The sequence below is a fragment of the Protopterus annectens genome, chromosome 6.part0 (assembly GCF_019279795.1).
Source record: "Protopterus annectens isolate FY-2018-M chromosome 6.part0, PAN1.0, whole genome shotgun sequence".
NCBI lineage: Eukaryota > Metazoa > Chordata > Ceratodontiformes > Protopteridae > Protopterus > Protopterus annectens.
The window spans coordinates 184,171,214-184,198,730 of NC_056737.1; the positions used below are offsets into that span (position 1 = coordinate 184,171,214).

At 40.1% G+C, this 27,517-nt stretch overlaps 1 protein-coding gene across 2 annotated transcripts in view; it reads left to right on the top strand.

The window, feature by feature from the left end:
- Positions 1-27,517, top strand: part of POMT2 (protein O-mannosyltransferase 2) — a 1,453,485-nt gene that overhangs the window by 59,215 nt on the left and 1,366,753 nt on the right. For both annotated transcript variants that reach the window (XM_044073901.1, XM_044073900.1), the window contains exon 3: positions 3,470-3,574. In XM_044073901.1, coding sequence (XP_043929836.1) covers positions 3,470-3,574 — 105 coding nt within the window. The remainder of the gene's footprint in view (positions 1-3,469; positions 3,575-27,517) is intronic.

Below are 27,517 nucleotides of genomic sequence, written 5' to 3' on the forward strand. Positions count from 1 at the left end.
CATCTGTAGTGCTCTTTCCTGGCATGAAACCATACTGCTGATCACTAATCATCACCTCCCTTCTTAACCTAGCTTCCACTACTCTTTCCCATAACTCATGCTGTGACTGATCAGTTTAATCCCTCTGTAGTTACTACAGCTCTGCACATCACCCTTATTCTTAAAAATTGGTACCAAAACACTTTTTCTCCATTCCTCACGCATCCTCTCACTTTCCAAGATTTCATTAAACAATCTAGTTAAAAACTCCACTGACATTTCACCTAAACACCTCCGTGCTTCCACAGGTATGTCATCGGGACCAACAGCCTTTCCGTTCTTCATCCTCTTCATAGCTATCCTTACTTCTTCCTTGCTAATCCACTGCACTTCATGATTCACTATCCGCACATCATCCAACCTTCTCTCCCTCTCATTCTCTTCATTCATCAACCCCTCAAAGTACTCTTTCCATCTGCTCAACACACTCTCCTTGCTTGTGAGTACATTTCCCTCATTATCCTTTATCACCCTTACCTGCTGCACATCTTTACTAGCTCGGTCCCTCTGTCTAGCCAATCGGTACAGGTCCTTTTCTCCCTCAGTGTCCAACCTTTTATACAACTCTTCATATGCCTTATCCTTAGCCTTCGCCACCTCTCTCTTTGCCATGCAGCTCATCTCCTTATACTCTTGTCTACTTTCTTCATCTCTTTGACAATCCCACTTCTTCTTCGCCAACCTCTTTCTCTGTATACTCTCCTGTACTTCTTCATTCCACCACCAGGTCTCCTTGTCCTCCTTCCTCTTTCCAGATGTCACACCAAGCACCTTTTTAGCCATCTCTCTTACTAGCTCTGCTGTAGTTACCCAGCTATTCGGTAACTCTTCACTGCCACCCAGTGCCTGTCTTAACTCTTCCCTGAACATCACCTCACAATTACCCTTTTTCAATTTCCATCATTTGATCCTTGGTGCTGCCCTCACACTCATCTTCCTCTTCTTGATCACCAATGTCATCCTACAAACCACCATCCTATGCTGCCTAACTACACTTTCCCCTGCCACCACTTTACAGTCTCCAATCTCCTTCAGATTGGCCCTTCTACATAAGATATAATCCACCTGTGCATCTTCCTCCACTCTTGTATGTCACCCTATGCTCCTCCCTCTTGTTAAAATACGTATTCATCACAGCCATGTCCATCCTTTTCGCAAAATCCACTACCATCTGACCTTCTACATTACTTTGCTTAACACCATACCTACCCATCACTTCCTCATGCACTCTCTTCCCTTCACCAACATGCCCATTGAAATCTGCTCCAATCACCAGTCTCTCACTCTTGGGTACAGTCATCACCACTTCATCTAACTCACTCCAAAAATTTTCTTTCTCATCCATCGCACACCCAACTTGTGGAGCATATGCAGTAACAACATTCATCATTACACTATCAATTTCCAGCTTCATATGTAGGGTAATAAAGAAAAAAGAGGTACTGCCTCTTTTGCACTTCTCTGTTAAAGCGACAGAGGAATTTAAGGAATGGGTAGTGGAAATTTGAGAGTAATTAGGAAAAACAGAAATTTCTTCAGAGAGGATACCTAGGGAGTGGTATACAATGAAAATAAAGTTTAAAAACATGGTAAGGATGATATATGGGGGAGGGGTAATAGGAATTATTTAAGAGGTTGTCAAACGTTGCAGTATTGCAAAATAAGGGGAGTAACCCACAACAAGAAGAGGAGCAGTTTTAAGCTACTAAAATTAAAATAAGGAAGTATTTTGATAATATGCATGAATCTAGAAAGGTTGTTAAATTACTATGTTTTGATAACTCCAGAGCACAAAAACATTTTATCACAGTGACTTGAGCAATACAAAGTAGGGTTGTTGCTGTACTTGGTGAGCCGATAAGAAAAATAACCAAAAGGTCATATGAGTGTATTAGAGATATTTTGCTAATTTTATGAAAATTTATATAAAGCAGTGGTAGTAGAAACCACAAAACTGCACAAATTGAAATATTTATGGAAGACTTAACTGTGTTAATGTTAGAGGCAGATGGATAGGAAGAGGTGAGATTTTTATGTTTATTCCATGTACGGGTAGCTAAGGAAATGATTGATTTTTTTTTTTTTTTTAATCTAGGATATAGTATCTGCATTGCCCGGATATAGCAATGCATTACTAAGTTTAATGCTATTAGCTTCCAAAAAAGCAATTACTGGAAAACAGAATTCAAAATCTAAACCAACTGTAACTGAAGTACTGAATGTTATAAAGGAGATAAAATAACTTAAAGTGGGATTTTTAGAAAAGGGAAAGAGCAGATTACAAAGAAATAAATGGAATTTGTAGGATCAATGCATGTAAAATAATGTTGAGGAAGAGGAGTGAATTTTAATGGAAAACAGTAGCTGAGCAATTTATGCATTGTTGGAGTGAAAGAAATTTGTTAAAACATGTATATTACATGAAAATAAAGAAATATTATGGTTTGTTTTTTGTTATTGTGTATGTACGTATGTCACTTTTTAAAAATGCCATGTTTAATAAAACATTTTTTAAAAAAACTGAGACTCAAGCGCAGGTGATCTGAGCAAGTGACATTTGCCTAGTTTTTTACAGATTTCACTTTTTTGTTTTTTTAACTTCCAGTTATGTCTCCATTCTGCAGGTTAAATGAGGTCTCACTGCAACCTGCTTGCTTTGTTTTTCATCAACACTATATTTTTGGCATTATCAGTTAGCAGGTTGTTGTGTTTTTTTTGTTTTTGTTTTTTTTTATCAAAGCTCAGTGAAATATCTGACAGAAATACGTTAAGTAAGATTGATATTAGAAATGAATGCAGTGGTACTCCACTGGTTGCTGTTTAACATTTTCCTTCTGTCTGCTGCCATGTGCTCAAACTGGTTCCCTTGTCACTTTATCATTCAGTGCCTTGCCCCATACCCTTAATTTCTTCAGCAGCCAGTCAGGCTTTTGGACTGGCAAGAGCCCTTTGTCGGGAGTTATCAATGAAGGCTGTTAGCAGCCCTAAAGCTCGAGTAATTGCAAAGCTTAATAGTTTCAGTTAAAGATATTATGCCATGTCTGTCTTCCAGTGTCTATGTTTTTTTGTTAGTGGATCGGCACAGAATTTCTTATTTGTTTTTCTTCTTTTCACTTTAATGTTGATCTGAAGAGTGCAATGCTTTGGATTTTTTTTTCAAATCTGAAACTGATGACATTCATTAATAATAAACATTTGTATATAAATTTCATAAATTGAAGCAAAAAAAATTCACAGTATTCCTTACTGAGTTACGTATTTTCCTGATATAGATCATTATTAGTTGTATATTGGGGTATGCCTGTTTACATTTGAAAATAACTTGCATGTCTTTATTAGGTAATTTTTGTTCTTCCATAAATTCACCAGCCTGAGCAGGGCAGCATTACATTTTATAATTTTTTTCTCTGTTTTATTTTTATATGCATAGATGTTAATTGGCCTAGCTGGCTACTTGTCAGGCTATAATGGGACATTTCCTTTCCAGAAGCCTGGGGATCGATATGAGCAGCACAGCTATGTTGGAATGAGAGCAGTAAGTGCAAGAGAGTTCATTAATTTCATTGTTAAACACAACTTGGGACCATCGTTCCAGTTTTACAACCTGCAGTTTATTTACCAAATATTTAATTGCAAGAACCACATGCATCATTAATTAGTATGCCACCCTCTGATTAGGTAAGATCTGCTTTCGGTTTTCTTCTGCATGCAGAAACTGATCTGTAGAGTGATAAAGCTTGTATGTTTGTCTCATTAAAACCCTCAGTGACTTTTTTGCAATACATTGTCATGCTACAGTTTTGACAAGATTGATCTGTAACGCACTGCATTATCATGAAGTACAGCTTCCACCAAAATTATCTCTCCTTTGCCACATATAATTAACGCTTAATTTATCAAGTTCTCCCATTAGTTGTTGTTGGTGTGCTGTTCTACTTCCTTACATTTCTGATTGGGTTTGCATGACATTTTGTAAATGTTTCTTCATGCATTTGTTTCCTTAGCTTTACCATCCTACTACTCATTGCATTTAAGATTTTTTGCACAGAAAAGCCTACTTAGCATGTCATTTGTAGCCCTTCTTTATTTTTCTCTAGCTAAGGCCATACACCTTTCGAGTGTCTGACTTTCTCCTATTCTTTGCTACAAGCAACAGAGAAAATACAGAGCCAAGCCAGATCTCTTATGGCAAACTGAGTGAACAGCTGAGACCAATAAAGTAAAGGAAGCTTGACAGATCTGTCTGACAAAATAAGCAAGTGTGTAGGTTTCTAGAAATATTAATTATTTCACTTAAAAAAAAACAAATTTATCCTGTCTTCATAACTGAAACAAAAAGGATTAGTGTTAAGTTTGTTTAGAAGATGGTGAAGAACTTGAAAGCAATGGAAGTCACTGAAATGTTTAAAATGCCCTCAAAAGATATTCCTACATAAAGCAGCAATCTGATGTCAGTCTTCATCTATTCTTGACTAGAGGGTTTGTTCTTGGAAACAAAATCAAAAGTTCCTAAATTGTTGGAACAGTCAAAATCTTCAGCACCGAAGACTTCTTCAATTCCGTTTACACCGGATACGACTACAGTTCAGAGCCTTAATTCTTCAGCTCTTACGATACCTATAGTTCTGACTTTGGTGCCATATTAACATTTTCACAGTTACAAAGTAGGTCTCTCTCTTTGAGACACTAAATAGCTCTCTCTTCTGGATTCCTATGATAGAAACAATCTACAGTTTCTTCCTGGTATCTCTTCCAGGTCTTCATTCTTTTTGCTGTCTCTTCAAGAGCTGCTGCTGTAGACATCAAATCCCCTTCCAAGAGGGGCAAAAACAAAAACTCCCTTACTGAATGGTCTTGCCTCATCTTTCCTTTTATACCGCATTCATTTTCATTAAGCAAATGTACACCAGCTAATATAGAAAAGTTTTTCTCTGCTCTTAGAGCAGCATTCTTATTTTAAGTCCCAATACTGAAAAAAAAATCCCCTCTCATATTAAAAGAACACTTAATTTATTATATATGCATAAAGGAAACTGCTTATTTACAACCAGTTTTATTTACACACAAATGCAATACTATTTACAATATTTACTTTGATTTATACAACTTATTCTTTTACCATGCTATACTACAGCTGCCCCCTCACAACATACACAGCTTAAAACCATCAGTTTCATGTCCATTGGATGGCTTATAGGCCTTTCATAAGCCATCTCCATTGTGTTGAGTCTAGCCAAACTGGTTCCTTACTTTTAATGGCTGTTCAGTTCTTGTCTTATCCGGTCTCTCAATAATTTTATTAGTCTTAGACATTGGCCAACTGCCTGAATACTGTTTAGTTTTTTAAGTTACTATGAACTATGATTATATGGTTAGATGGGTTAACACTATGGAACTGTTTCACTCACCTTTTGACTTCTATTATCTCTCAAGCCATTTCTTTACTACTTCTAGTTGTGTTATTCTGGCATGCTTTAAGTTTTCAAATTGGCCTTTTCTCCCTCATTAGTTTGAAAATGGTGTTGAATCAGGTTTGTTCTGCTAGGCAGCTCTGAAAACACAGAGGTCATTTGTTTTCTTCATTAGAGTTGGTTTATTGTTTAACTGCAGAGGTTTGTATTCCTTCCATGATTTCTCATCTTACTAACCTGCCTCCAAATTCCCTGGTAAGTTTCATTTTCATGTTCACTGCTTGTTGAATATGTGGACTCTTTCTTTCTGTTCCAAAACTATGGGTATCACCACTTTAACTTATCATATATGTTGGTTTATTGTTTTATAGCATTTTTAGATGGGTTTTCTTTTCTTCTCTTCCCAAGTTTGTCTGACAGTATCTTAACAACCCACGTGTATTTCAGACATATAATAACTCAAAACCACCATGCAGAGACACGCTTCCCCTCAGAAGGTGGCGATTGCAGGCTTGGAAGAGTCACCAGTCACGGGGGGGGGGGGTGTTCTTCCACTAGGAAAGGATAGACTGTTCTCCTGGACCATCAAGCTGGCCTTCTTCTTAGTTGTCTGACTATTACCTGAGAACAGAGGGTTGATGGGGGTTCCTGATTGAGATCAAATGGGCTGTAGGGCTGTTCCCTAACCCGGGAATACCTGGATCACATTCCATCTGAACAAATGGGCCAGTTGTGTAAGGTAACATATCAGGCAATGTCCTCAGGGATCATAAAAAAATATCTGATTGAACTTTATTGCTCAGTTAAAAAAAACTCCACTAATCTATCCATCTGGACATGGTGCACTGAAATGTTTATTTGCTTAACCTTGAAGCATTGGCACTCTTGGTAAATTAGTCTAGAGATAAATGGAGTCCCCTGGTCAGTGAGTATTTCTTTAGATACTCTTGCAGGAAAAAAAAACAAACAAAAAAAAAAACAATAAGATCTGCTTGCTAGCTTTAGCTTTAGATTTAGTCTTGCATAATGGAATAGTTTCAGGGTACTAAGTTGCATAGTCCAAATTAACTAAACTATATTGAAATCATTGCTGGATTTTCCAGTGTCCAACATTGTCCCCAGTGATATGTTCAAATGGCACCTCTGTGATAGGCATTGGAGTCCAAGGATTTTTTAAAACCTGGATGTGGGGCTGTCTTTTGACATTCAGAACATCCAGCAGAGAAGTTGTCAACTTCTTTCATTATTTCTGTCCAGTAAGACCTTGATAAGCTCCTCACTTTAGTTTTATCAATTTATAGGTTCCTAGACAAGTACTGCACAATCATTCTGAGGACCATTACAAGCCTAGTCAAAAAACTTTATTCAGAAGTTCCCTCCAGCCTCAAGGGGAGGGTAAGGCAAGATAGATCATGGGAGAATTTTAAGGTTCCTCATCCAGTTATCTGGGTTTATCTTGAAGGTGGAAAGGGTGCTACTTTCTCTGATATATAGATGAAGTTTATTCCAGAACAGAGGAATATGATTCTATAATGCCAGCATGTCTTGTGTAATATCACAAGCTACTTCCTTCCCTGATAATTACCTAGTCTGGTACTGAATCGAGGAGGTACTATTTCTCCTTTCAGTCCTCTAAGAATGTACTTCAATTGACAAAAATCTATAAATGGTCTTAAGGTGTGTGTGCGCAACATCCCCTAAAAATATCTCAGGATACAATTTAGCCTTGTTCCATGCACTAAATGATCAGTTGATTTCATGTTGGATCTGTTAGACAGTTGTAGTCCATCCCAGTAAGTCTGCTGTCTTCCAGGGTTAGATTACAAAGGCCTATTTAACCACATGTGAGAACAACCTGTAGTACTGATGAGGTCACTAAATCATGTGCATACCTCACTTCATCAGCTCATGAAAAAATGTTTCTGCCTCCCCTCAGTAAAAGTAAAGCACACTTTTATTTAGAATAACACCCTAGACAGAGAAAAAGTAAAGTAGTCTCAAATGAGTGGCATTATGATGGATTCAGGGTCATTAATGCCTAAACCTCCACTTGTTACTGGGTGGACCAACTTCTTCCAGACAGTCTACCATTGTTTACCTCTCAATAAAAACAATACCAGACTCCTCATGAATTAAGGAATCTTGGATGAGGAAATGGAGAATCACCTTGAGAGTGTAAAGAAGAAATGACAAAATAAGTATCAGTAGAGCCATTTCTGTTTGCCAAAATTCCAACAGTAAAATGTTCCAAAAAGCAAAAATCCCCTACATTTAAGTCCCATTTAAATATCTGTTTATAAAAGAAATCCTTTTCAGAAGATCCTACAAAAGAGAAATTCCCGAATAACAAACGGTCATGATTTCATAAAAAAATGTAAGCTTGTAGTACAAAAAGACAAATGAAATTAATACCATGAGCTTTCCTAGGTGTCTCCTTAGCACACGGCTATGTGCTGATCCCATCGCTACATTTCTAAGAGGTTTAGGCACTAATTGTTTATGTGCTACTTCCTATCTATTGCTATTTATTCTGTACAAGTCATTTAATAACTCAAAGTGCAGGCAAGAAGTTGGGGCATCTTGTTTAGTTACTTCCTCTACAACTGTCAGTGTTGCATTCCCACTGGACCTTTTAAAGTATAAACAGATTGCATGGAGGTCAGCTAAGTCTGAATTGTCTTCAGGGTTAGTGTGCTCTGAGGCAGAAGGCATTACCTCCTCTCTTGCCAAAATGGACACTGGGATCGTAGTGTCCAACTCATTTCTTAGACAAGACTGCTGTATCTGCTCTTAAAGCAACAGTCTTATTTAAAGTGATACCAGCACATGCCTGGGTAATACAACAAAAGATGTCCTTCCATATTACTGTTAAAGTATTCTTCACAGAAAGGATCTGCTGCCAAGGGTAGCCCAACATCTGGCCAGTATACCAAAGCCTTTAGGTCTTACAAATGCTGTACATCACATGTATGCTTCCCATGTAAAGCATAAAGATGACCTATGGATGCAAATACTCTGAACATTGCTGCTAATCTGCCATTATCGCACACCATTATGAACACCCTTCTGCTGTGCTGGTTAGCAAGCCATTTTCTGGGTGGTGCCCCACTGGGGTTTGTTCTCTACTTTTTCCACTTTGTTGCGTACTTGTGTTTATGTCTCCAGTGTGGAACACATATTCCCCATAAAGACCATCATGACCAGTGCCTTTTTTGCCTAGGTGCTTCACATGACCATACACAGTGCTCTATATGCTAAGCATTTGGCCCTAAAACCCTCCAGAGTCATGTTTCTTCTCTGTCCATATACCTTGAGAACCAGTATGTTAAATTGTTGGCTCAGGGTGCTGTGGCAGAATCCTCTCTTCCTGAGGGACAGCAGTCTACTAAGAAGCTCAAAGAGTCTAGGCCTGGGCTAGGAGGTAATGTTTTCCTGTAAGCATTCAAGTGTTTTCCGGAAGAGTAATAAAGATAAGACAAAACCAGACAGCACTTAAAAGTACAGACTGTACCATACATCTTAGCATGGATAATCTTCTTTTAGGTTAGACAAGTCTGTGAGTGTGGCTGTCAGTTTGGCACAATTATTCCCATTAGGATGGTAAAACTTCAATATTTGAAGATGCAAATAGTTTTATGTGCTAGTATTAAGTTAATATGTTTTAGGGGTGTATTGGGGTGTGTTTGTCTTTTTTTGTTTGAGGGCTTTCAATAAAACAAAAATATCTGATGTCATTTTCATTCATTCCTCAACTGTTTAAGTTCGGATCTGACCCTAGGATCCAAGTAAGCTGCTTTTCCTAGCTCATGAACCTCTGGAACTCTCAAACTCCTCCCTTACCCCTAATACCCTAGTCACCTCATTTACCTCAGATCTTGTTTGCCACCGTAGCGTACGGACATGGTCACTGCATACTCTTGAGTTTAGCTAGTTGGTTCTTGTGAGAATTTTTTTCTGTATAATTTTTATCCTACTATTTCTATTTCCTTATAAAACTTATTCCTTATAGTGCTATTCTCCCTTGCTTGTGTAATTGTAATACCATTGTTGGTATTCCCCTTTTCCTGGACTTGTTAGTACTTTAGTTACCATTGTTGATACCCCCTCCCCTTTTCTCTTCTGTTAAAAAAAAACAAAAAAACTTTGCTTATTTTTCACGATTTTAAAATGTCTGAAAAGCATTCTTGTTTTAAAAGGTGCATGGTCTGCAGCCATAAAATACCTTTATCAGACATGCACTGTAAATGTGTTTATTGTTTAGGCCCTACACATCTAGACTCTAGCTGTGACGTTTGCAAATCTTTTAACCCCAGAGCTTTGATAGATAGAAAAAATAAATTGATATTAAGAGGTTTGCTCCCCTCTAAGTCTTCAGGATCATCTGAGGCCCAAAACCCCAGGAAATCAGATATAGATGAGAGAAAAGTGTTCCCTGAATTCAACCTCATCTTTGACTCTGTGTTCCAAACCTCCTTGCAAACTTTCTAAACCTTTGAATCTGACCCCTTGGCTCCAAAGTAAACTTTCCTTGGATCCAGTCACCACAGTTTGTTCTGGATATGGTTTCTTCTTGTCTACCTTCTTTGTTGGATCTGTAGCATCATCACTGTAGACCACCATCAACAGCATATTCCACTCTTTCCTCCAGAAGTCTGGCCAAAGCCGATGTGGACAGGATGATGAGGAAGTTTCTCCCGAAGCAGATTCAAATGGGGGTTCTTCAGGCTGCGAACCCATCGGGCCCAGAGACCTTTATTAGTACCATCCCACCATCACTGGCTCCTTCTCCAATCTGACCAGTGGTTTTGGAACTATTGGATCTGAAGATTTCAGAGTCCTCTAGATCGGATCCAAAGATTATGGTATCTTCACCTCTGGTGACAACTCTGAGAGGACAGGCACCGAGCACTTTGGAGCCAAATGACTCTCTGATCCATAGCATCAGCGCCAGATCTGGGGTGTTAAAGTCTACTCCAAAGTTGTTGGAGCATTTCTGTCCTTCAGAGCTTCAGCTTTAGATCTCTCAGCTATGACTACCTCCTCAAGTAGTCTGCCTTTGGGGCAGAGAGAGCCTACGATCTGGAAGAATGTCTTCTCAGAGCCATCAGTTTCCTTCTGTCTGAGGCATTCTGCTTTCAAGGTAGTGGAGAGAGCTTTCTCTGTTCCTAGAGTCCAGGCTTCTCCCCCTTCCTTGGCTTTGATTTCCCAACTCCATTCGTCTTTGCATCTAGAGCCTCAACCAGTTGTGCCACTGGGACAGCCAGGCCAGATAAGTCACCAGGATACCCATTAGGATATATTAATTTCCTCTGCTACTTCTCCAGAACATCCCACTGAAGAAGTTCCCAGGAAGAAAAGTGCAAAAGGAGACACTTAGACTGTCCATAAGAGTCTGTCACAGAGACTTTGATGAAGGGTAAGAGTCCCCAAGATCACCTGATGACACGTTATTTGGAGATTTTCTAGAATGTCTAAAGCAAAGGGATGGTTGGTCTCTGACAACACTTACCAAGAGGAGTTGCTGTTCCTGGAGGCCATTGGAGCTGGCCCTTCTACCTTCTGGGTGTCTCCACCCACCAATGAGCTCATTGATTTTTGTCTCTCAATGGGCATGGAAGGAGCCTGAAACCATCATGCCTATCTCCAAGAGACCAGATAGGATCCTGGCACCACCAAAGGACAGAGAGTTTTGGAGCAAGGGAGTACTAGTTGATGCCATGGTTGTAGTAGCAGCCATGAAGAAGGAACTAGTGGAAAAATGGTTCCTCTGTCCACACCCCCCCCCCCAACAAAGAGTCTAGGGTGCTGGACAGATTTGGGAAGCATTTCTGTGCTTCAGTGACCTTTGCCCTTCAGTCACTGAATTGTTTGGCACACTTCAAAAGACTGTAGGGGGATTTGATTAAAGAACCTGCCACAAACCTCACTGGGACTGTGACACCCCTGCACTGGCCCAGTAATCAAGGAGCCTCAATCCTCACCACTAACACCAGTGAGGGACGTGCATATTGGGAGGATGACAAGTGCACACAGTAAAGAAAAAGTTCCCTTAAGAGCACACAGAGATCACAGTCTGTCTGTGGCTGTTTTCTCTTTCTCTCGATCCCCAGTAAGACTCCCCACTGACACAGCTATATAGTTCAGATCTCAGCCGAGTGGTCAAGCCAAAATCTCCAGCACCCTCTCTGTCCAACCAATACTCCGTGTCCCTGCTCAAGTAGCTCACACACACACACACACACACACACACACACACACACACACACACACACACACACACACACACACACACACACTCCTGGGGAAGACTGGCACAGGTTTACTAGCTATGCCCCCTTCTGCCCAGACTATAAGGTAATAATCACTGCCACCAACCACTACTTATCAGCTACCATAAGGCCCTTGCACAGGGTGACCAGTTCTACTGTGCATTGTTATATTTATCCAAATGGAAGTGTGACCAGAACTTTTAAGGCAAGTAACCTAAGAGCTTAAATATCTCTAAACAAAACCAGCCACAATTAAAAGGTTTAAATTTATTTAATAATAAATAATAAAAGCACAAGACAATACTCATTAACTCAACACAGTGACAATAGAGTTCAGAATCACAGGAAATATTTTAAAACAACATTGCAGAACAGTCTTGCATAAATACAGAAAACCTCTAGACTAATCTTACTATATTCCTATATTTCTCTAAGAGAAATGCTATGATCTAAGTCTTACTTACAGAGCAAAGACAAGTACTGGTGAGAGGATGTTTACAGGTCCAGAACAAGATACAAAATGCACAGACTTTCTCTCCGAGTTAGTTCTTAAATTACCATCAAACATTTCTACTAGGTCATCTCAGATTACATCATTCTTGTCACCTCTGCCTTAGTTTCCAGGCAAACAGGAACCTGTCAAAAATACTTCTCTCTTAGAAGCTGACACTTATTTCTTAGAAGCTTGCCTGAAACTGGAAGTCATAAAACAATTAACAACTGTATATTTTAAACCTAGTAATAATTTCTGTCTTAAGATAGTAGAATGAAACTCTAGCTGTTGTCATTCTGCCTTCTAGCTGTGGTAAACACAATCATAAAACTCTTTACGTATTTTCTCAGAGTTTGCAAGTGAACTCTGTATGTCCCAATTTCTACAATGAAAACATACATTTGCACAGGCATGTAGTCCATATACATTTCTGCTCTTTTTCAGCAGGGTGCACTGTGGTTAAATTTTTGAAGCTCTGCACATAACATACAGCATACTTACATTTGCAGACAAGCATATGGATCATATTAATATTTAAAATGACATATCCCAGCTAGCTAGAATTGTGTAAATAATTCAGGCAGCCTTCACAGGGACTATATCTCTCGAGGCTGAGAACAGTATTGCCTCACAGTTGGCTGCGCTCCAATCCATTTCAAACTTGTCTATTAGACTCATCTCCCATGCAGTTGAAGGTACTTCACGGGTGGTGGGTTCAGGTATTTCCATCAGAAGACAAGCTTGGAAGCACCTATGTGATTTTGCATTGCTCTTCAAATCTTCCTTCATCAGTGCTCCTTTTGACAGAAGCTCTGTATTTGGCCCCAAGATAAAGACACACTCTAGGTGTGAACAGGAAGGTAAAACCCTCTCTGCTGTGGGCAGAGAAATTGGAAGCTCTGTTTTATGGAAATGGATAGCAAGATACAAGTAGTTAAAATGTTTTTAGTCCCTTGAGTTTTATACACAGATCAGGCATATTTTTAGCAAACACAGAAAAAGTTGTGGATAGCAATTAGTAAAGCGCTGAAGGATTTTATCTGTGAGGGGAAGACAGCAAGAGTAAAGTGGGATAAGCTGATTCAATAGAACAATATGGCTTGGGATTACCCAATTTGAAGGGGTATTTCAGAGCTACACAGTTAAGGCTCCTATACATAGCACAAACAGAAACCTATAATTCAGAGTAGAAAGGGCTGATGACAAAACGGGGGAAGCTCAAACCAACACGAGAGACTGGGATTTTTGATGCAGATCCTTAAAGAAAATAACAATAACCTTACAAAATTATTATATTCATGAAGTAGCAGAAAGTGTTCTAATAACTTAGCTAACACTTGGATGGAGAAAGGAAATTCTGCTGATGCGGATTACTGCAATTAGTGATACAGATAATAGGGAAGAGGGAGCTGGAATTTATTGGAGAAAACTAGCAAAAGAAGCAGGTATTGGGAGCAAATAAATAAAGGGGGAGGGTAATAGAATGGGAAGAGGCCAAGAATTTATTTGGACTGCAGACTAGAAATTGCCTTCCCTATCAAGGGTTGAGATCAGAGTGTAGGCAAAGTGAAAGGAATTGAGGGGTCCTAAGTGAAAGACCAGCACTGGTAGAGTTTTTAGTAGAATCTAGAGCAGGTGATGCTGTTAAAAAAAGGGCTAAATAGTGGAGCATATAAAATATTGCATGAAGTGTAAGAATCAGTCAGAGGAGGTTAGAAAGGATTAAGAAGAGAGATTGGATAAGATATTTACAAAGAAAAAATGGGGGATAAATCTCCCAAATATGCAACAAAATCTGGAAGATTTAGAATATTCACTTGGAACTGTGTTTCCATAGGTATTTTTATATCCCAAGTAGACTCCAAAGAATTTTTCCTCTGGTAGATAGCAAATGTTGGAAGTGTGTTGGGGAAGAAAGAGGTAATTGGGAACATATTTTGTGGAGTGTAATGAGTTGGCAGACTTTAAAATTCCCTGCAGACTACTCTATCAGAAATACTGGATGGGTAAATTGGTATAACTAAGGAAATTTTTTTTTGAGCTATGATGCAGAATTGGAATTGCCTAAACATAGTAAGACCTTGCTGAGTTTAATTATGGTAGCTTCCAAAAAGGCAATTACTAGAAAATGGAAATCAAAGTTTAAACCAACTGTACTAGAAGTAGTGAATATAGTAACAGATAAAGCTGAAATTGGGATCTTTAGAAAAGGGTAGGAGCAAATTGCATAGAAAAAATTGGAATTGTGAGAACAGTACATGCAGAGGAGGAATGAGGTTTAAAAAGAAGGCAAGATTTGAATGAGCTATGTAATGTTTGACTGACAGTGACTGGATATATTATAAATAATGTATAATGTTTGCAACTAAAATTATGTCAATATGGTTTGTTTTCTTATAACATAAATATATGAATGCCTATGTCATGAGTGATAATTTAATAAAGATGTTTTTTGTTTAAAAAAAAAGTTGTCTAGGCCTGATCCTGTTGCTGTCCAACCTTCACCAGATTTCTCTCTGGAAGCAAATGAAAGCCCTGAAGACCATTTGGTGCTTGTATCGGATTCCTCTGCCAAGACCCTGTAGGAGGCCAGAATGGATCAGAGTTGCAACATGCCCTCGGATAAGCAATTCACAAAGGGACAATGGGAGGATATATGTATATCTCCCAAGTATGCAACAAAGTCTAGAAGATTTAGGATCTCTGCATGGAAGTGTTTACATAGGTATTTATATACCCCAAGTAGAATTCAAATAATTTTTCCTCAGGTGGATAGCAAATGTTGGAGGTGTGGCAGGCAAGAAAGAGGTGGCTGAGAACATTTCTTTTGGGAGTGTAATGAGCTGGCAGACTTTAGAGATTCCATGTAAACCACTCTGTCAGAGATGCTAGGTGAGCGGATTGGATTGACTGGGGATATGATTTTTTTTTAGCTATGATACAGAATCAGAATTGCCTAGACATATTAAGGCCTTGCTGAGTATAATTATGGTGGCTGCCAAAAAAGCAATTGCTAGAAAATGGAAATCAAAGTCTAGACCAACTTTGTTAGAAGTTGTGAATATAGTAACAGAGGTAAAAAAACTGGAATTTGATCTTTAGTAAAGGGATAGAGCAAACTATATAGGAAAAAATGGGAATTGTGGGAACAATATATGCAGAGAAGGAAAGCGGTTTTAAGAGGCAGGATTTGAATGAGTCATATAATACTTAACTGATAATGACTGGATAGATTAAAAGTGATGTGTAATGTTTGCAACTACATTTGTTTTCATTGGTGTTTGTGATGTATAATATTTGCAACTAAAGTGGTGTCAATGTTTGTTTTTCCATTTATATAAATGTATGATTGCCCATGTCATATGTGATAATTTAATAAAGATGTTTATTGAAGAAAAAAATAGTTGTGACATACTCGGAGGCTTTTCAGATGTCTGCTCTGGATGTGGATGGGGATCCATGGCTAATTATTTCTGAAGATCCAAGGCAGATTCCTCAAATCTTGGTCTGAGAAGAGATTCATGGTACAGTTATTGAATCTCTCCAAGGGACCGAACCTCTAAGGGTTATTAGGGCAGATGTCCTGCTTAAGAAAAAAGAAACGACAAAGCATATTACCCCTATTGCTAAAGATCTCCAGTGTGAATGGCAGGATTTTACCCAAAGCTTGTTCAATGCCTTGATGGCCTTGAAGCCTCCTCAGGGGGTCTCAGTCCCTGCTTCTCCCTGGTCTTGCACTCCTGATAAGAGGACAACAAAGGAACCGGCTTCATCAGATGAGGAATTGGATTCTGGATAGGAATCCCTAGCTTACACCTTTCAAATTCCTTCTTTAGCTTATGGCTGAGAGGAAGAAGATTCTTTGAACCAGGATTCCACTTTGTATGTGTTACCCTTTGGGGATACTGTTGCTTGTATAATGGAGTATTTTAAATGGGATTGCTCCCAGGTCTGTGACATCCAAAAGAGATATGATTTTTTACAAATGGAAGCACCTAAGCCATCTGCAGTTCCTCCTGTTTTGGCAGCGCTTTTGAATACCTTTTCTGCTGCCTCTGTAGCTCCAGACTCTCAGTCCCTAGCACCTAAGAAACCTGACGGACTGCAAGATTATTTTCGTGTTTCACTGTTGCAGTAATTACATTTGGGTAATCTTTTGGCAGGTTGCCCTCAGTCGCCCTGAATTCCAAAGTCTTGGGTCCTGCGTCTGTTGCTGTCTTCTCTTCCATGACGTCAGGTCGTCAAGGGTATAAAACATGCAGCCGACACCATTTTCTTTAGTCTTTCTTGCTGCTCGTTGCCCGAAGCAGAAGCATTTCACAAGTGCCGGTCAGCCGACCACTGAAATATTCGAGTTTGAGTTTCAGAACTGAAGTCTTCACTAAAGCTAAGTACCCCGTTGGGGAAACTTTTTTCTTGCTTTTTACCGATGTCAGAAAAAGTTAATAATTGTATTACTTGTGGAAAGCAAATACCTCATAAGGATTTCCATTTTTACTGTATTCCTTGCCTAGGCCCTGATCACAACATGCCTGGCTGTCAGTTTTGTGCTAGATTTAACCAACGCACTATTAAGCATCGGTATATTTTTGCATCAAAATATTTTGGAAACAGATTTAACTACCCAGAAATGTTGTTGGATGGCAATCCGACTACCGGAGTACATAAAAAATGCAAAGAAAAGGACAGAGAAAGGCAGTCGAGATCCATGCCGCAAGATACTCAAGGTATTGGACTGACAGATGTATCTCCCTCGGATGGGTCCGGAGCCGCTTAGCAGGCACTGGCTTCTGAGGGTGTATTCAGACCTCAACATTTGTACATCAAACCGACGACAGCTGCAAAACCAAAGACAAAAGCAACTTCTAAACCTAAAAAACTGACGCATGAACCACATGCACAGGCCTCCATGCCTAAAAAACAGATGATCAAAATGGCTAAAGACCTTATTACCTTATCAGGGGTACCCATCCCCCTCCAGATAAGAGGCATAGGCAAGACACTGATTATGAATCTTCAGATCAGGTTTCTGTTTCTTCTGATTCCTTTTCTGATCAAGAATTATCTATACATCCCTATGAGGATTCTGATGCTGAGGAGTCTATTCAATCTGCATCTCCTCCTGAGGATTATTAATTTGGAGAAACCTTGCATACTTTGAGGGAGCATTTTCACTGGGAGAGTCAGGACTTCTCAGAATCAAAAAAGAGGCTCAGGGATTTCCTTCTTCTCCCTCAGCACAAGCCTTTAGCCATTCCCCCTATTTTAGACATTGTGGATGATGTGTTTTCGGAGTCGAGCTTGACTCCTTACCTCCAGCTCCCAGTAAGCCTGACAGATATTACAGGGTCCCTGACTCGCATAAATTTTTATTTAGAAACTCGGCTGCTGATCCTGAAATTATTTCACAGGGTCCAAAGGGAGTTAAGGCTTCAACAGCAAAAAACCCTACCCCCTCTGACAGGGATTTAAGGGCACTGGACAGATAGGGGGAAAAAATGTTTATACATCTGCAACCTTGGCAATCAGGGCCTTAAACTGTCAATTTCATATGCTTAAGTACCAACAACATGTTATGGGATTGCTGAAACAGAAAATTATGTTGATTTCAGAATGTGCAGAAAATAAAGCATTGCAGGAATTATTGCATGCAGCTGAACAAGTTGGAAAGCATACTTTGCAATGTGGTTTTGATTCTTTAGAGGCCTCCTGCAGGGCCGCAGTTACTGGATCTGTGATTAGGAGGCATGCCTGGTTAAAGGAACAAAATTTGCCTGACCATGTTAAAGCTAAATTGCTAGATGCACCTTTACAGCATGATTCTCTGTTTGGTATTAAGGCAGAAGAGGTTTTAAAGAAAATGGAAGACAGAGCTAAGTCTATGCAAACTGTTAAAAACTTCTTACAAGTGCAGCCACCCAGATTCAGTAGACACTGGCCTACATAAAATTGGTCCTTTCCTGTGTCAGACAGAGCTCAAAGGGGCAAATCCAGACGCCCTAAGGGTTCCAGATACCAGGCGCAAGACTATTACAGGTCAAAGCAATGGGGTGCGTCCACCTCCAAATCTGGAGGAGATAAAGCGCAAACCTACAGAAAGCAATCCTAATGACTTCCCTCTGCCTACACCAAGCACTTATCTTTTGGCAGCACCCATAGGGGGAAAATTAGCACTTTTTGCTCAAAATTGGCAGTTAATAACCCAGGACAAGTGGGTACTAAACATCGTATCACAGGGATACAGATTCCATTTCCACACTCTGCCAATGACAAATGATTGGCCAGATCTGCCAAAAAATCAATTGGCAGAGGCACAGAAACAGGTTACGTCCCTCGTGGATATGGGGGCCATTCAAACAGTACCAGAACAGGAAAAAGGACAAGGTTTTTACTCGACTGTTTTTGGTACCCAGAAAGGACAAGGCCTGGCGGCCAATACTGGATTTATCGATTTTGAACACATACCTAGACATTCCAAAATTCAAAATGCTCACTTTGCAGCAGCTTCTGCAATGCTGGGCAAGAATGCTTGGCTGGTGACTTTAGACCTAAAAGAGGCATACCTGCATGTCCCAATAAGACAGTCGTGCAGAAGATACCTCAGATTCAAGGCTGGCTCAATGCATTACCAATTCTCTGCACTGTCCTTTGGTTTATCTACTGAGCCCAGGGTCTTTACAAAGTGCCTGGCAGCAGTAATTGCATTTTGCAGACAAAGAAGTATACAAATATATCCTTACTTGGACGACTGTCTCATTCAAGCAGAGAACAAGGACACTGTTCTACGACACCTGGTGTTTGTGAAAAGGCTTCTAACATGCCTAGGGTACACGATAAACGAAAAGAAATCACAACTGGTACCCCCTCAAAAGATAACATTCCTGGGTGCAAGCTTGAATACAACTGCCCAGATGGCTTACCCTCACGCTAGACAAACAAAGGCAACTGACTACTTACTTCAGACTGATGGCAACAATAACCCAGTCTTCTGCAAGACAAATTCTGCAGGCTCTGGGCTTCATGGCATCCTGCATCCTACTAATTCCATATGCAAGACTGCATATGAGGAAACTTCAGTGATATCTAAAAAGTTTATGGAGTCAACATTCACACAGTCTGGAAACAATGATTCCTCTCATTCCCTGCCTGCAAAAGGAGTTTCTATGGTGGGCAAAGGCCTGTCACCAAAACATGGGATAGCCCTTCACTCTACCCCCTGCCAGCCAAACCTTAACAGACGCATCAGATTATGCCTGGGGGGCCCACATGGCAGGAAGATGTATTCAGGTCATATGGGCACCAAAACAAATGCATCTACATATCAACCAGAAAAATGCTAGCTGTTCAAAATGCCCTAACATCCTTCAAGGACTTACTTCATCCAGGACAACTGCTGATAAAGACGGACAACACCACAGTCATGTGGTATATAAACAAGCAAGGGGGCACACACTCATACCCCCTTTGCAGATTAGCCATGGCACTGTGGGACACATCTTTGACCTACCAAATACATCTTCAAGCTCAATTCCTGCCAGGAAAACAGAACACTCTGGTGGACGATTTAAGCAGAAACATTATGGATCCTCACGAGTGGAAACTAAATCCACAAGTCTTCAGCATGATAACAGAGAAATGGGGGAGCCCAGGCATAGATCTATTTGCCTCTCCTCAAAATTATCAATTGAAAAGATTCTGCACAAGGACTTATCACAGACAAGCACGGAAAGTGGACGCCCTATCCTTCAGTTGGAAAAAAACGTTTACGCCTTTCCTCCTCTGCCTCTTCTACCCACAGTCCTCCTAAAAGTCAGACAAGAGAAGCCAAAGATGATATTAATTGCCCCGGACTGGCCCCGCCAATACTGGTACCCAATCCTAAGGAACTTGTCTCAATACCCAGCTTGGACCTTGCCTCAAAGACCACAACTACTGTCCCAGCAAAACAATCGGATCCTGCACAATCAACTACAGACCCTGAACTTGGCAGCATGGCTAATCATGTAATCATACAAACGACACCTCTCAGTAAAGCTATGATGGATGTCATTTTGGAAGCCAGAAGGCCTAGTACTAGAAAATCTTATGCTGACAAATGGAAGAGATTCTGGGCTTGGAATCAAGCACAAGGAACTGATACAGCAGAACCACATATTCCTCAGATATTACAATACTTAACTGAGATGCTTGACAAAGGCCTGTCTTTCTCATCAATCAAGATCCATGCCTTTGCCATTTCAGCTCATTACAATACAGAGCCACCAATCTTTTCTCATCCTTTACTAAAGCAGTATCTTAGAGGAGCCAAAAATTTAAGGCCTCCTAGATCACCATTACCTGCATGGGACCTCAATTATGTGTTGGAAAAGCTCACCCTGCCTCCTTTTGAACCAGCTGCTACCGCTGATATAAAGTTCCTATCATGGAAGACAGCTCTGCTACTAGCAATTACTTCAGCAAGAAGAGTTTCAGAGCTACAGGCCCTCATGGCTGTAGAGCCTTTTATCATATTTTACCCAGACAGGGTGTCTCTGAAGACGAATCCTACTTTTATGCCTAAGGTGGTTTCCAGTGTGGCTCTTAACCAAACAATTCATCTGCCAACTTTTTATCCAACTCCACAGAACAAAGGGGAGAGAATTCTGCATTCCTTGGACATGCACAGACAGCTAAGATTCTAATTGAGCAGGACTAAAGCTCTAAGAAAAAACATGCAATTACTAGTGTCGTATGCTGCAGGAACGAAGGAAAGGCTATTTCAAAAGGAGACAGTTTCAAAGTGGATAAGCCACTGCATCCATTTCTGCTACTTACACCATGGTAAACCTGTGCCCAAGGGCATTAGGTCTCATTCCACCAGAGCTGCAGCTACTTCAGCAGCCTTTCTTAGAGGAGTACCAACCAAAGACATTCTAGAGGCTGCTACCTGGAGTTCTGTTCACACTTTTACAAAGCATTACCATTTGCCTCTCTACTCTAAGTCCAGGGCAGGCTTTGCCACTGCAGTGCTGCAGGGCCTTATAGACACAACTGCCTCCCAACCATAGCTTTTGGATTCTACCCAAATGTAATGACTTCAACAGTGAAACACGAAGAACATAGTACAGTTGTGTACACTTACCATAAATGTAGATGTTCGAGTGTATTTACTGTTGCAGTCCAGGTTACCCTCCCGCCATTCCCCTGTCATTCTACAGTTTATCTTTCCTTCTCTATCTTCTACAACCTATGTGGTGTATTTGCTTGTAGATGAAGGTAAAGTTTATGTTGATGCATGTATGTGTGTGTGTATGTATATATATATATATATATATATATATATATATATATATATATATATATATATATATATATATATATATATATATATATATATATATATATATATATATAGATATATATATAGATATATAGATATATAGATATATATATATATATATATATATATATACAAAATATTGCTACCAATCTCAACTGATAAGCCTTTTAAACTTTTTGTCTTCCTCTAAGCTCCTTTTTCAGACAAAGACAGTAGAGCTATGGAAAGATTGGGTAAAAAGTGTATACTGCTGCCACCTTGTCATTTTGTGCTATTAATTATCAAACCCATTTGACCAGGTCTGTTTTACCAGGTAGCTAAGGTTGTGTCTGATCTTCCTGATACTGAAAGGAAAGCTTCAGCTCTTTTCCTGCTTAGGTCCACTTTCCCAGTTGCTTGTCACACCATAAAATGCAGTTGTGATGCTGCTTATGCCTCCTACCGGGCTGCTGCCTTTGGTTCTATGATGAAATATTATCCTTGGCTTCACCTTCAAGCTTTTTTGCCTGATATTAAAGCCAAACTGTTGGATGCTTCTCTGGATAGTAAAAATTTTTTTGGGAACACATGGCTGACCTGTTCATGTCCCTCCTGGATAAGAGTAAGGTCATTCATGAACTCAGGCTTATTTTTGTCTCCCATATATTTTTTTTTTTTAAAGTATTTGTAAAGTATTTTTGAAAGTATTATTTTAGTAGTGTAACGGAGCTTTTCTCCTCGGGCCTCCACTGAAAATGGACATGTATCCAGCTGGACTAGCCCGGTTAACAAATGTAAAATAAATAAAATAAAAATAAATAAATATTACTTAAATTTCAGAATTGCCCTTCTAATTCTGCCTTTTTTTTTTGCAGGCACACTCATCAAACTTCCAAAGGTAGGAAGGTGTCTAGCCATATTCCTCCTGCTAAGTCTACTTAAGACTTCATCTCAGAAATCTTCCTTTCAGGACAGACCTGTCTGTCATTTTACCTCCTCCTCCTCCCCACGTCCAGGTCCAATTCCCTCTGCCATTCCCTGTCCCTCGAAAATTGGCAAGAGATCACCTCAGATTCTTGGGTGGTGTCTATCATTGGTCATGGTATTTCATGTTATGGTTTCTCCTATTGTTTTCAGGGATTCTACAACCTCCTTCAGATCAGCTTTCTCATTTTCCAGAGATTTTGCTGTCAATTTTGGATCAAGACACTGTTCAGTCTGTTCCACCCACCCAAGTGAGAAAGTGTTTTTACTTCAAGATGTTTTTGGTTCCCTGAAAAGATACTCTGTGCACTCCTCAAGGTCCCTTCTTTCAGAATGCTGTCTCTTCAGAACTTGTTTCTTCTCCTTCTTCAGGCCTTCTTGGTCTCTCGCTCAATCTCTAGGATGCCTATCTTTATTTTCTCATTCACCTTCTCTTCAGGAAGTTTTTATGTTGCTCTGTTTCTTCCTCTTTTTTTCAGTTATCTGCATTGCCCTTTGGCCTTTCTACTGCCCCAAATGTATTCAGTCTCAAAAAGTCAGTCCTGACACCCACCCAGGATTGTATTTCCTCTGTTGTAGGATTCAGATTAGTCCCGTATTGGCTTCTAATTCTGCTCCACAGGTTTTGTCTGTGACATCCTTCTTCTAGTCTGTTCTTCCTCTGTTACTGCCAGGGATTTTCTTGGGGTCCTGGGGTTTATGGCTTCCTCCATCCCCATGCTTCCTCTTACCAACTCCATATGAGGAAGCTGCAGTGGTACGTCAAAATGATGTGGCTTCAGCATTGTGACCCCCATGGAGTTCCTTGTTCCTTTACTGTGTTTTTAAAAACTAAATTTTGCAAATTTCTCTCAATCTGGGATTGTCCTTTCAGGCTCTATTTCCTTCCCAAGAGCTGTTCATAGATGGCTCAGATTTGGAATGAATGGGGTGCATCTTGGGTTCCTCTGAAAGTTCAGGGTCTCTGGTCTCATCATCAGAGGTCAGATCTTGCCAACATATAAGAAATGAGAGCTCTGCTTCTGGCTCTGTGGGCCTTTCTTTCCCCTTTTTTCCCCTGTCCCTTGAAAATCTTCATGGATAGTACCACCATGATGTGGTATATCAAGTAGCAGGGGGTATGAGGTCTTATCTCCTTATTAGAGTAGCTCTTCAGGCCTGGGATCTGACTATTACTTATAAGGTGACTCTTCGGTGGTTTACTTTCCTTCATAGCACAGTCTAGTGAGAGACTGTCTCAGCAGGTCCAAAACACAGTCTCATGAATGGATGCTTCACAAAGGTGTTTCTGGACATAACCCGTCTGTGGGGTAATCCTCAGGTAGATTTTTTTGCCTGCCCACTGAACAGACAACTTCCTCTTTTCTGTTCAATAGTACCAAGTCCTCTGACTTGGAAAGTGGATGCCTCGACTTTTTCTTGGCAGGGAGTATTTCTGTTTGCCTTCTCCCCCCTTCCTCTGCTGCCAGTTGTTCTGCACAGGATTAAGCAGGACAACACTGATCCCCTTCTTTTTCATCTGTGTAGTGGCAGTCACCACAAATTACATCAGTTGGTGGATTTCCTTAAACAAGATAAGGGATCTCTTGTCACTCCTCACCTGTCCACTCTTCATATGAATATGTGAATGATAGGGCTTTGATTCCCTTTAGGCAACTCTTTTCTGAGGACGTGTTTAGAGTTTTGCAGGAGCCCAGATAGCCCACTACCAGAAAATTGTACATGTCTAAATGGAAAGATTATCTGTTTGGTGTCTTTCTTACCAACAGGATACCTTTTCAGTGGGGTTTCTCTTGGTTCTCTGTTTGTGATCTACTCCATGCTGGCTTGGTATATTCTTCAGTTAAAGCTCGCCTATTAATGATCTCTGCTTGTCTGTCTTTGCACGCCACCCCTTTTGGTCTCTCAGTTTGAGGTCAAGCAAATTTTTTAATTTGTCCTTCAAGTTACACCCCCAAAAAATATATTCTACCTTCTTGGGAAAGTTACACCCCCCAGAAAGATATTCTACCTTCTTGGGACCACAATTTTGTATTTTAAAAAATTGACTTAGGCTCCTTTGAACCTGCTACTTCTGCTTCCTTACACTTTGTACTTGGAAGAGTGTTGTGCTGTAGGCTCTTACTTCTACCAAGAGAGTATCTGAACTTCAGGCTCTTACGGCATTCCTCCTTTTTTAATTTTTCATAGAGACAGGTTATTTCTTCTTTTATGCCCAAGGCGTTAATGACTTGTCCCTTAATCAGTCTATTCAACTTTCTTCCTTTTTCTTTGTCCTACTCCGCAGTCTGCCAGTGAGAAGGTTTTTCACACCATGGACTTGCATAGACAGCTCCGATATTATTTGGATAAAATAAAAGTTATTCACAAGTCTTAGCAACGTTTTGTTTCATCTCATCACAGGACTTTGGGTTTTGCTGTTTTCAAGCAAAGCATCATCTCCTGGATCTCTAATTTTCTTTTGTTATTCATTTCATGGCAGATGTGTTCATCTGTAAAGGCACATTCGAGTAGGGTGGTTGCCTCCTCTGGTTCCATTTAGACAACAAGCTTTACAAATTGGATGTTGTTTCCAGTACTAGGGCAGGTTTTGTCACACCTATTTTGCATGGATTTGTATAGGGCTTGTCTGTGTCTTCCTCCTCCTCCTCCTCCTCCCAGTCTTTCTCTTAGTTATAGTATTCCTCCTTCCTGTGAAGAATACTACAACAGTGATATGGAATGAGATAGTACAGCTGTATAAAATCTTAACATAACAGTAGATGTCCTTCTCTTCAGCATTTCAGTATTCAGTTCCTCCCTCCTTCCCCCTTATGTTATAGCTTTTACCCCTGTATTTTGTTACCCTCCTAAACTGAAGGGCTTTCATTTATTTTCCTTTATGAACTTTTTTTTTCTGGATGTACAGATTTTCCTTTGTCCATGGAGATATTTTGTTCCTCCAGGGGCAGTTCAGTTATGAGCATTGGTCTGTATTTTACCATTATGCTCTATGCCCTTTGCGGGGAGCATATGTGTAGCTTATGGTGGTTATAAGATCTTAAGGCTTTGGTATACTGACTAGATGTTGGGCTATACTTGGCAGGTGATCCCTTCAGTGAAGAATACTGCAACAGTGAAGAGAAGGACATCTACTGTTATGGTAAGTTTTTACACAACTTTACTTTGTAATTAAAGGAAACAATTTTTATATAAAATGCTAGTTTTATTCACCTCCTTTACTCACAAATACAGCAGTATTTATGAACTTTACGTTCATTTTGAAACTTTATTTGGTGAGTTACACCACTCTCTGCTACATTATGCAGAGAACTCGGAAACTACGCTGAAAGCACTAAAGTGCTGAAGCAGTTAATCTGCTATTTGTGAAAGGAAAACGGGGTTAACCAGTTACAAATATACCCATTCCAGTTGGATAGCTGACTGCATTAGCTGCCTTTTTGAACAATATAGGCTAATGCCTGACTGTGGAGGTCACTTCTTACTTCCGCAGGCCAGCAGCTACCATTGTGGCTTTCTTTAAAAATGTGTCTTCCCCAAATCATTTCTGTGTCTTCTGTCGGGAGATGCATTCACACATTATGCAAACATGCTAAGATAACGTAGCAGCATTTACTTTGGCTGTCCCGTAGAACATGCCACAAACCATTCACCCACTAAAGGAAGCTAATACTGCTTGATTCGATCCTCGGCTGGGTTGCCTTCTGTGTGGAGTCTGCATGTTCTCCCTGTGGTCATGTGGGTTTCCTCCCACATCTCAAAGGCATGCTGTATGTAGATTGGACACTCCAGATTGGCCGTAGGCGTGAGTGCGTGCGTTTGTGTGCCTTCTGTGGAAGGTTGGGTGCCGGGCTGGCAACTCCACACCATAAAACTCCACTGCCAATCATGAGCGGACAGGTGCTCCGCTGTGGCAACCCCTAACCAGGAAAAGCCGAAAGAAGAAGTCTACCATTGATAGAGTGAACGTTTGTAGCAGTGGTACTTTTGATGACAGCAGTATAATTACATATGTACATTCAATGTAAGAAAATATGGTTTTAGTAATAAGACTATTGTTTTTAGCTAGGCTTCTTCCCTCCATTCCTCTGGTTCTGCTGATATTATGGCTATGAATAGGTGCAGGCTTTTTGTTTTTTTGCAGAATGTTAATCTATCCTATTTTATATGCTTTTTTGCTTGCCCACCTTAGAGTTTCAGTTGCAAATATAGTACAGTAGTGTGCTAAATATTGTACTGTGCATGCTGTATGTCTTTACAAAATTTGGTTTAAACCATCAGAGCTCATTCAGTCTTCCTCATGAACATTTATATGTGTACCAGAACCATTTGCCTTTTTAGGGCACCAAAAGGCACAGGTAGTTGTATTGTAAGATCTTGTATAGATGTGTTGCTGGTAATTCATATAATGAAATCCTTTAACAGTCATCCAGTTGTTCAAACAATTGCTGGTCTAACATTGAGGACCTTCATTGGTGGAGCCTGTGATTGGCTTTATCTTCTCCACCATTTAGTAATCATTATCCTTCTTCCAGAAGTTTCCACTGTCAGAAGCAAAAGCACAGCCATGATAATGTAAGCCATAATATCACACATGGGGTACGGGTATGTTATGTGCTTATCCCATGTACATTTTTCCCATCCTCCACACGGTTTGGAACTTGGTCTTTGCTGTCATCGTTAAACGTTCCTCCATTCAGATATTCCTTTTATTGTATTTTCTTGATGTCTGAAGGCTGTTGGGAGTCTACTTGAGGGACAGATGGGTCCCTTTTGATAGCTGATGGGTGTATTAGAATTTTTGGCAGGTGGAGCCGCTTGGGAAAGATTGGCCTTCCTAGAAATAAGTCTGCATGTCCTGTAACCTCTTGGGCTTTGCAGGTGTGGGATCATCCCTTCATAGCTTTGGATTGCTCTGGTTCCAGTCTTGCATTCTTTGCTGAGCGTTTGAGGCCTGAGAGGGGCATACCTCCACTCCTGCCTGATTATTGTAGGAGGGGATGCAGCCATTCGTGCTTCCTGC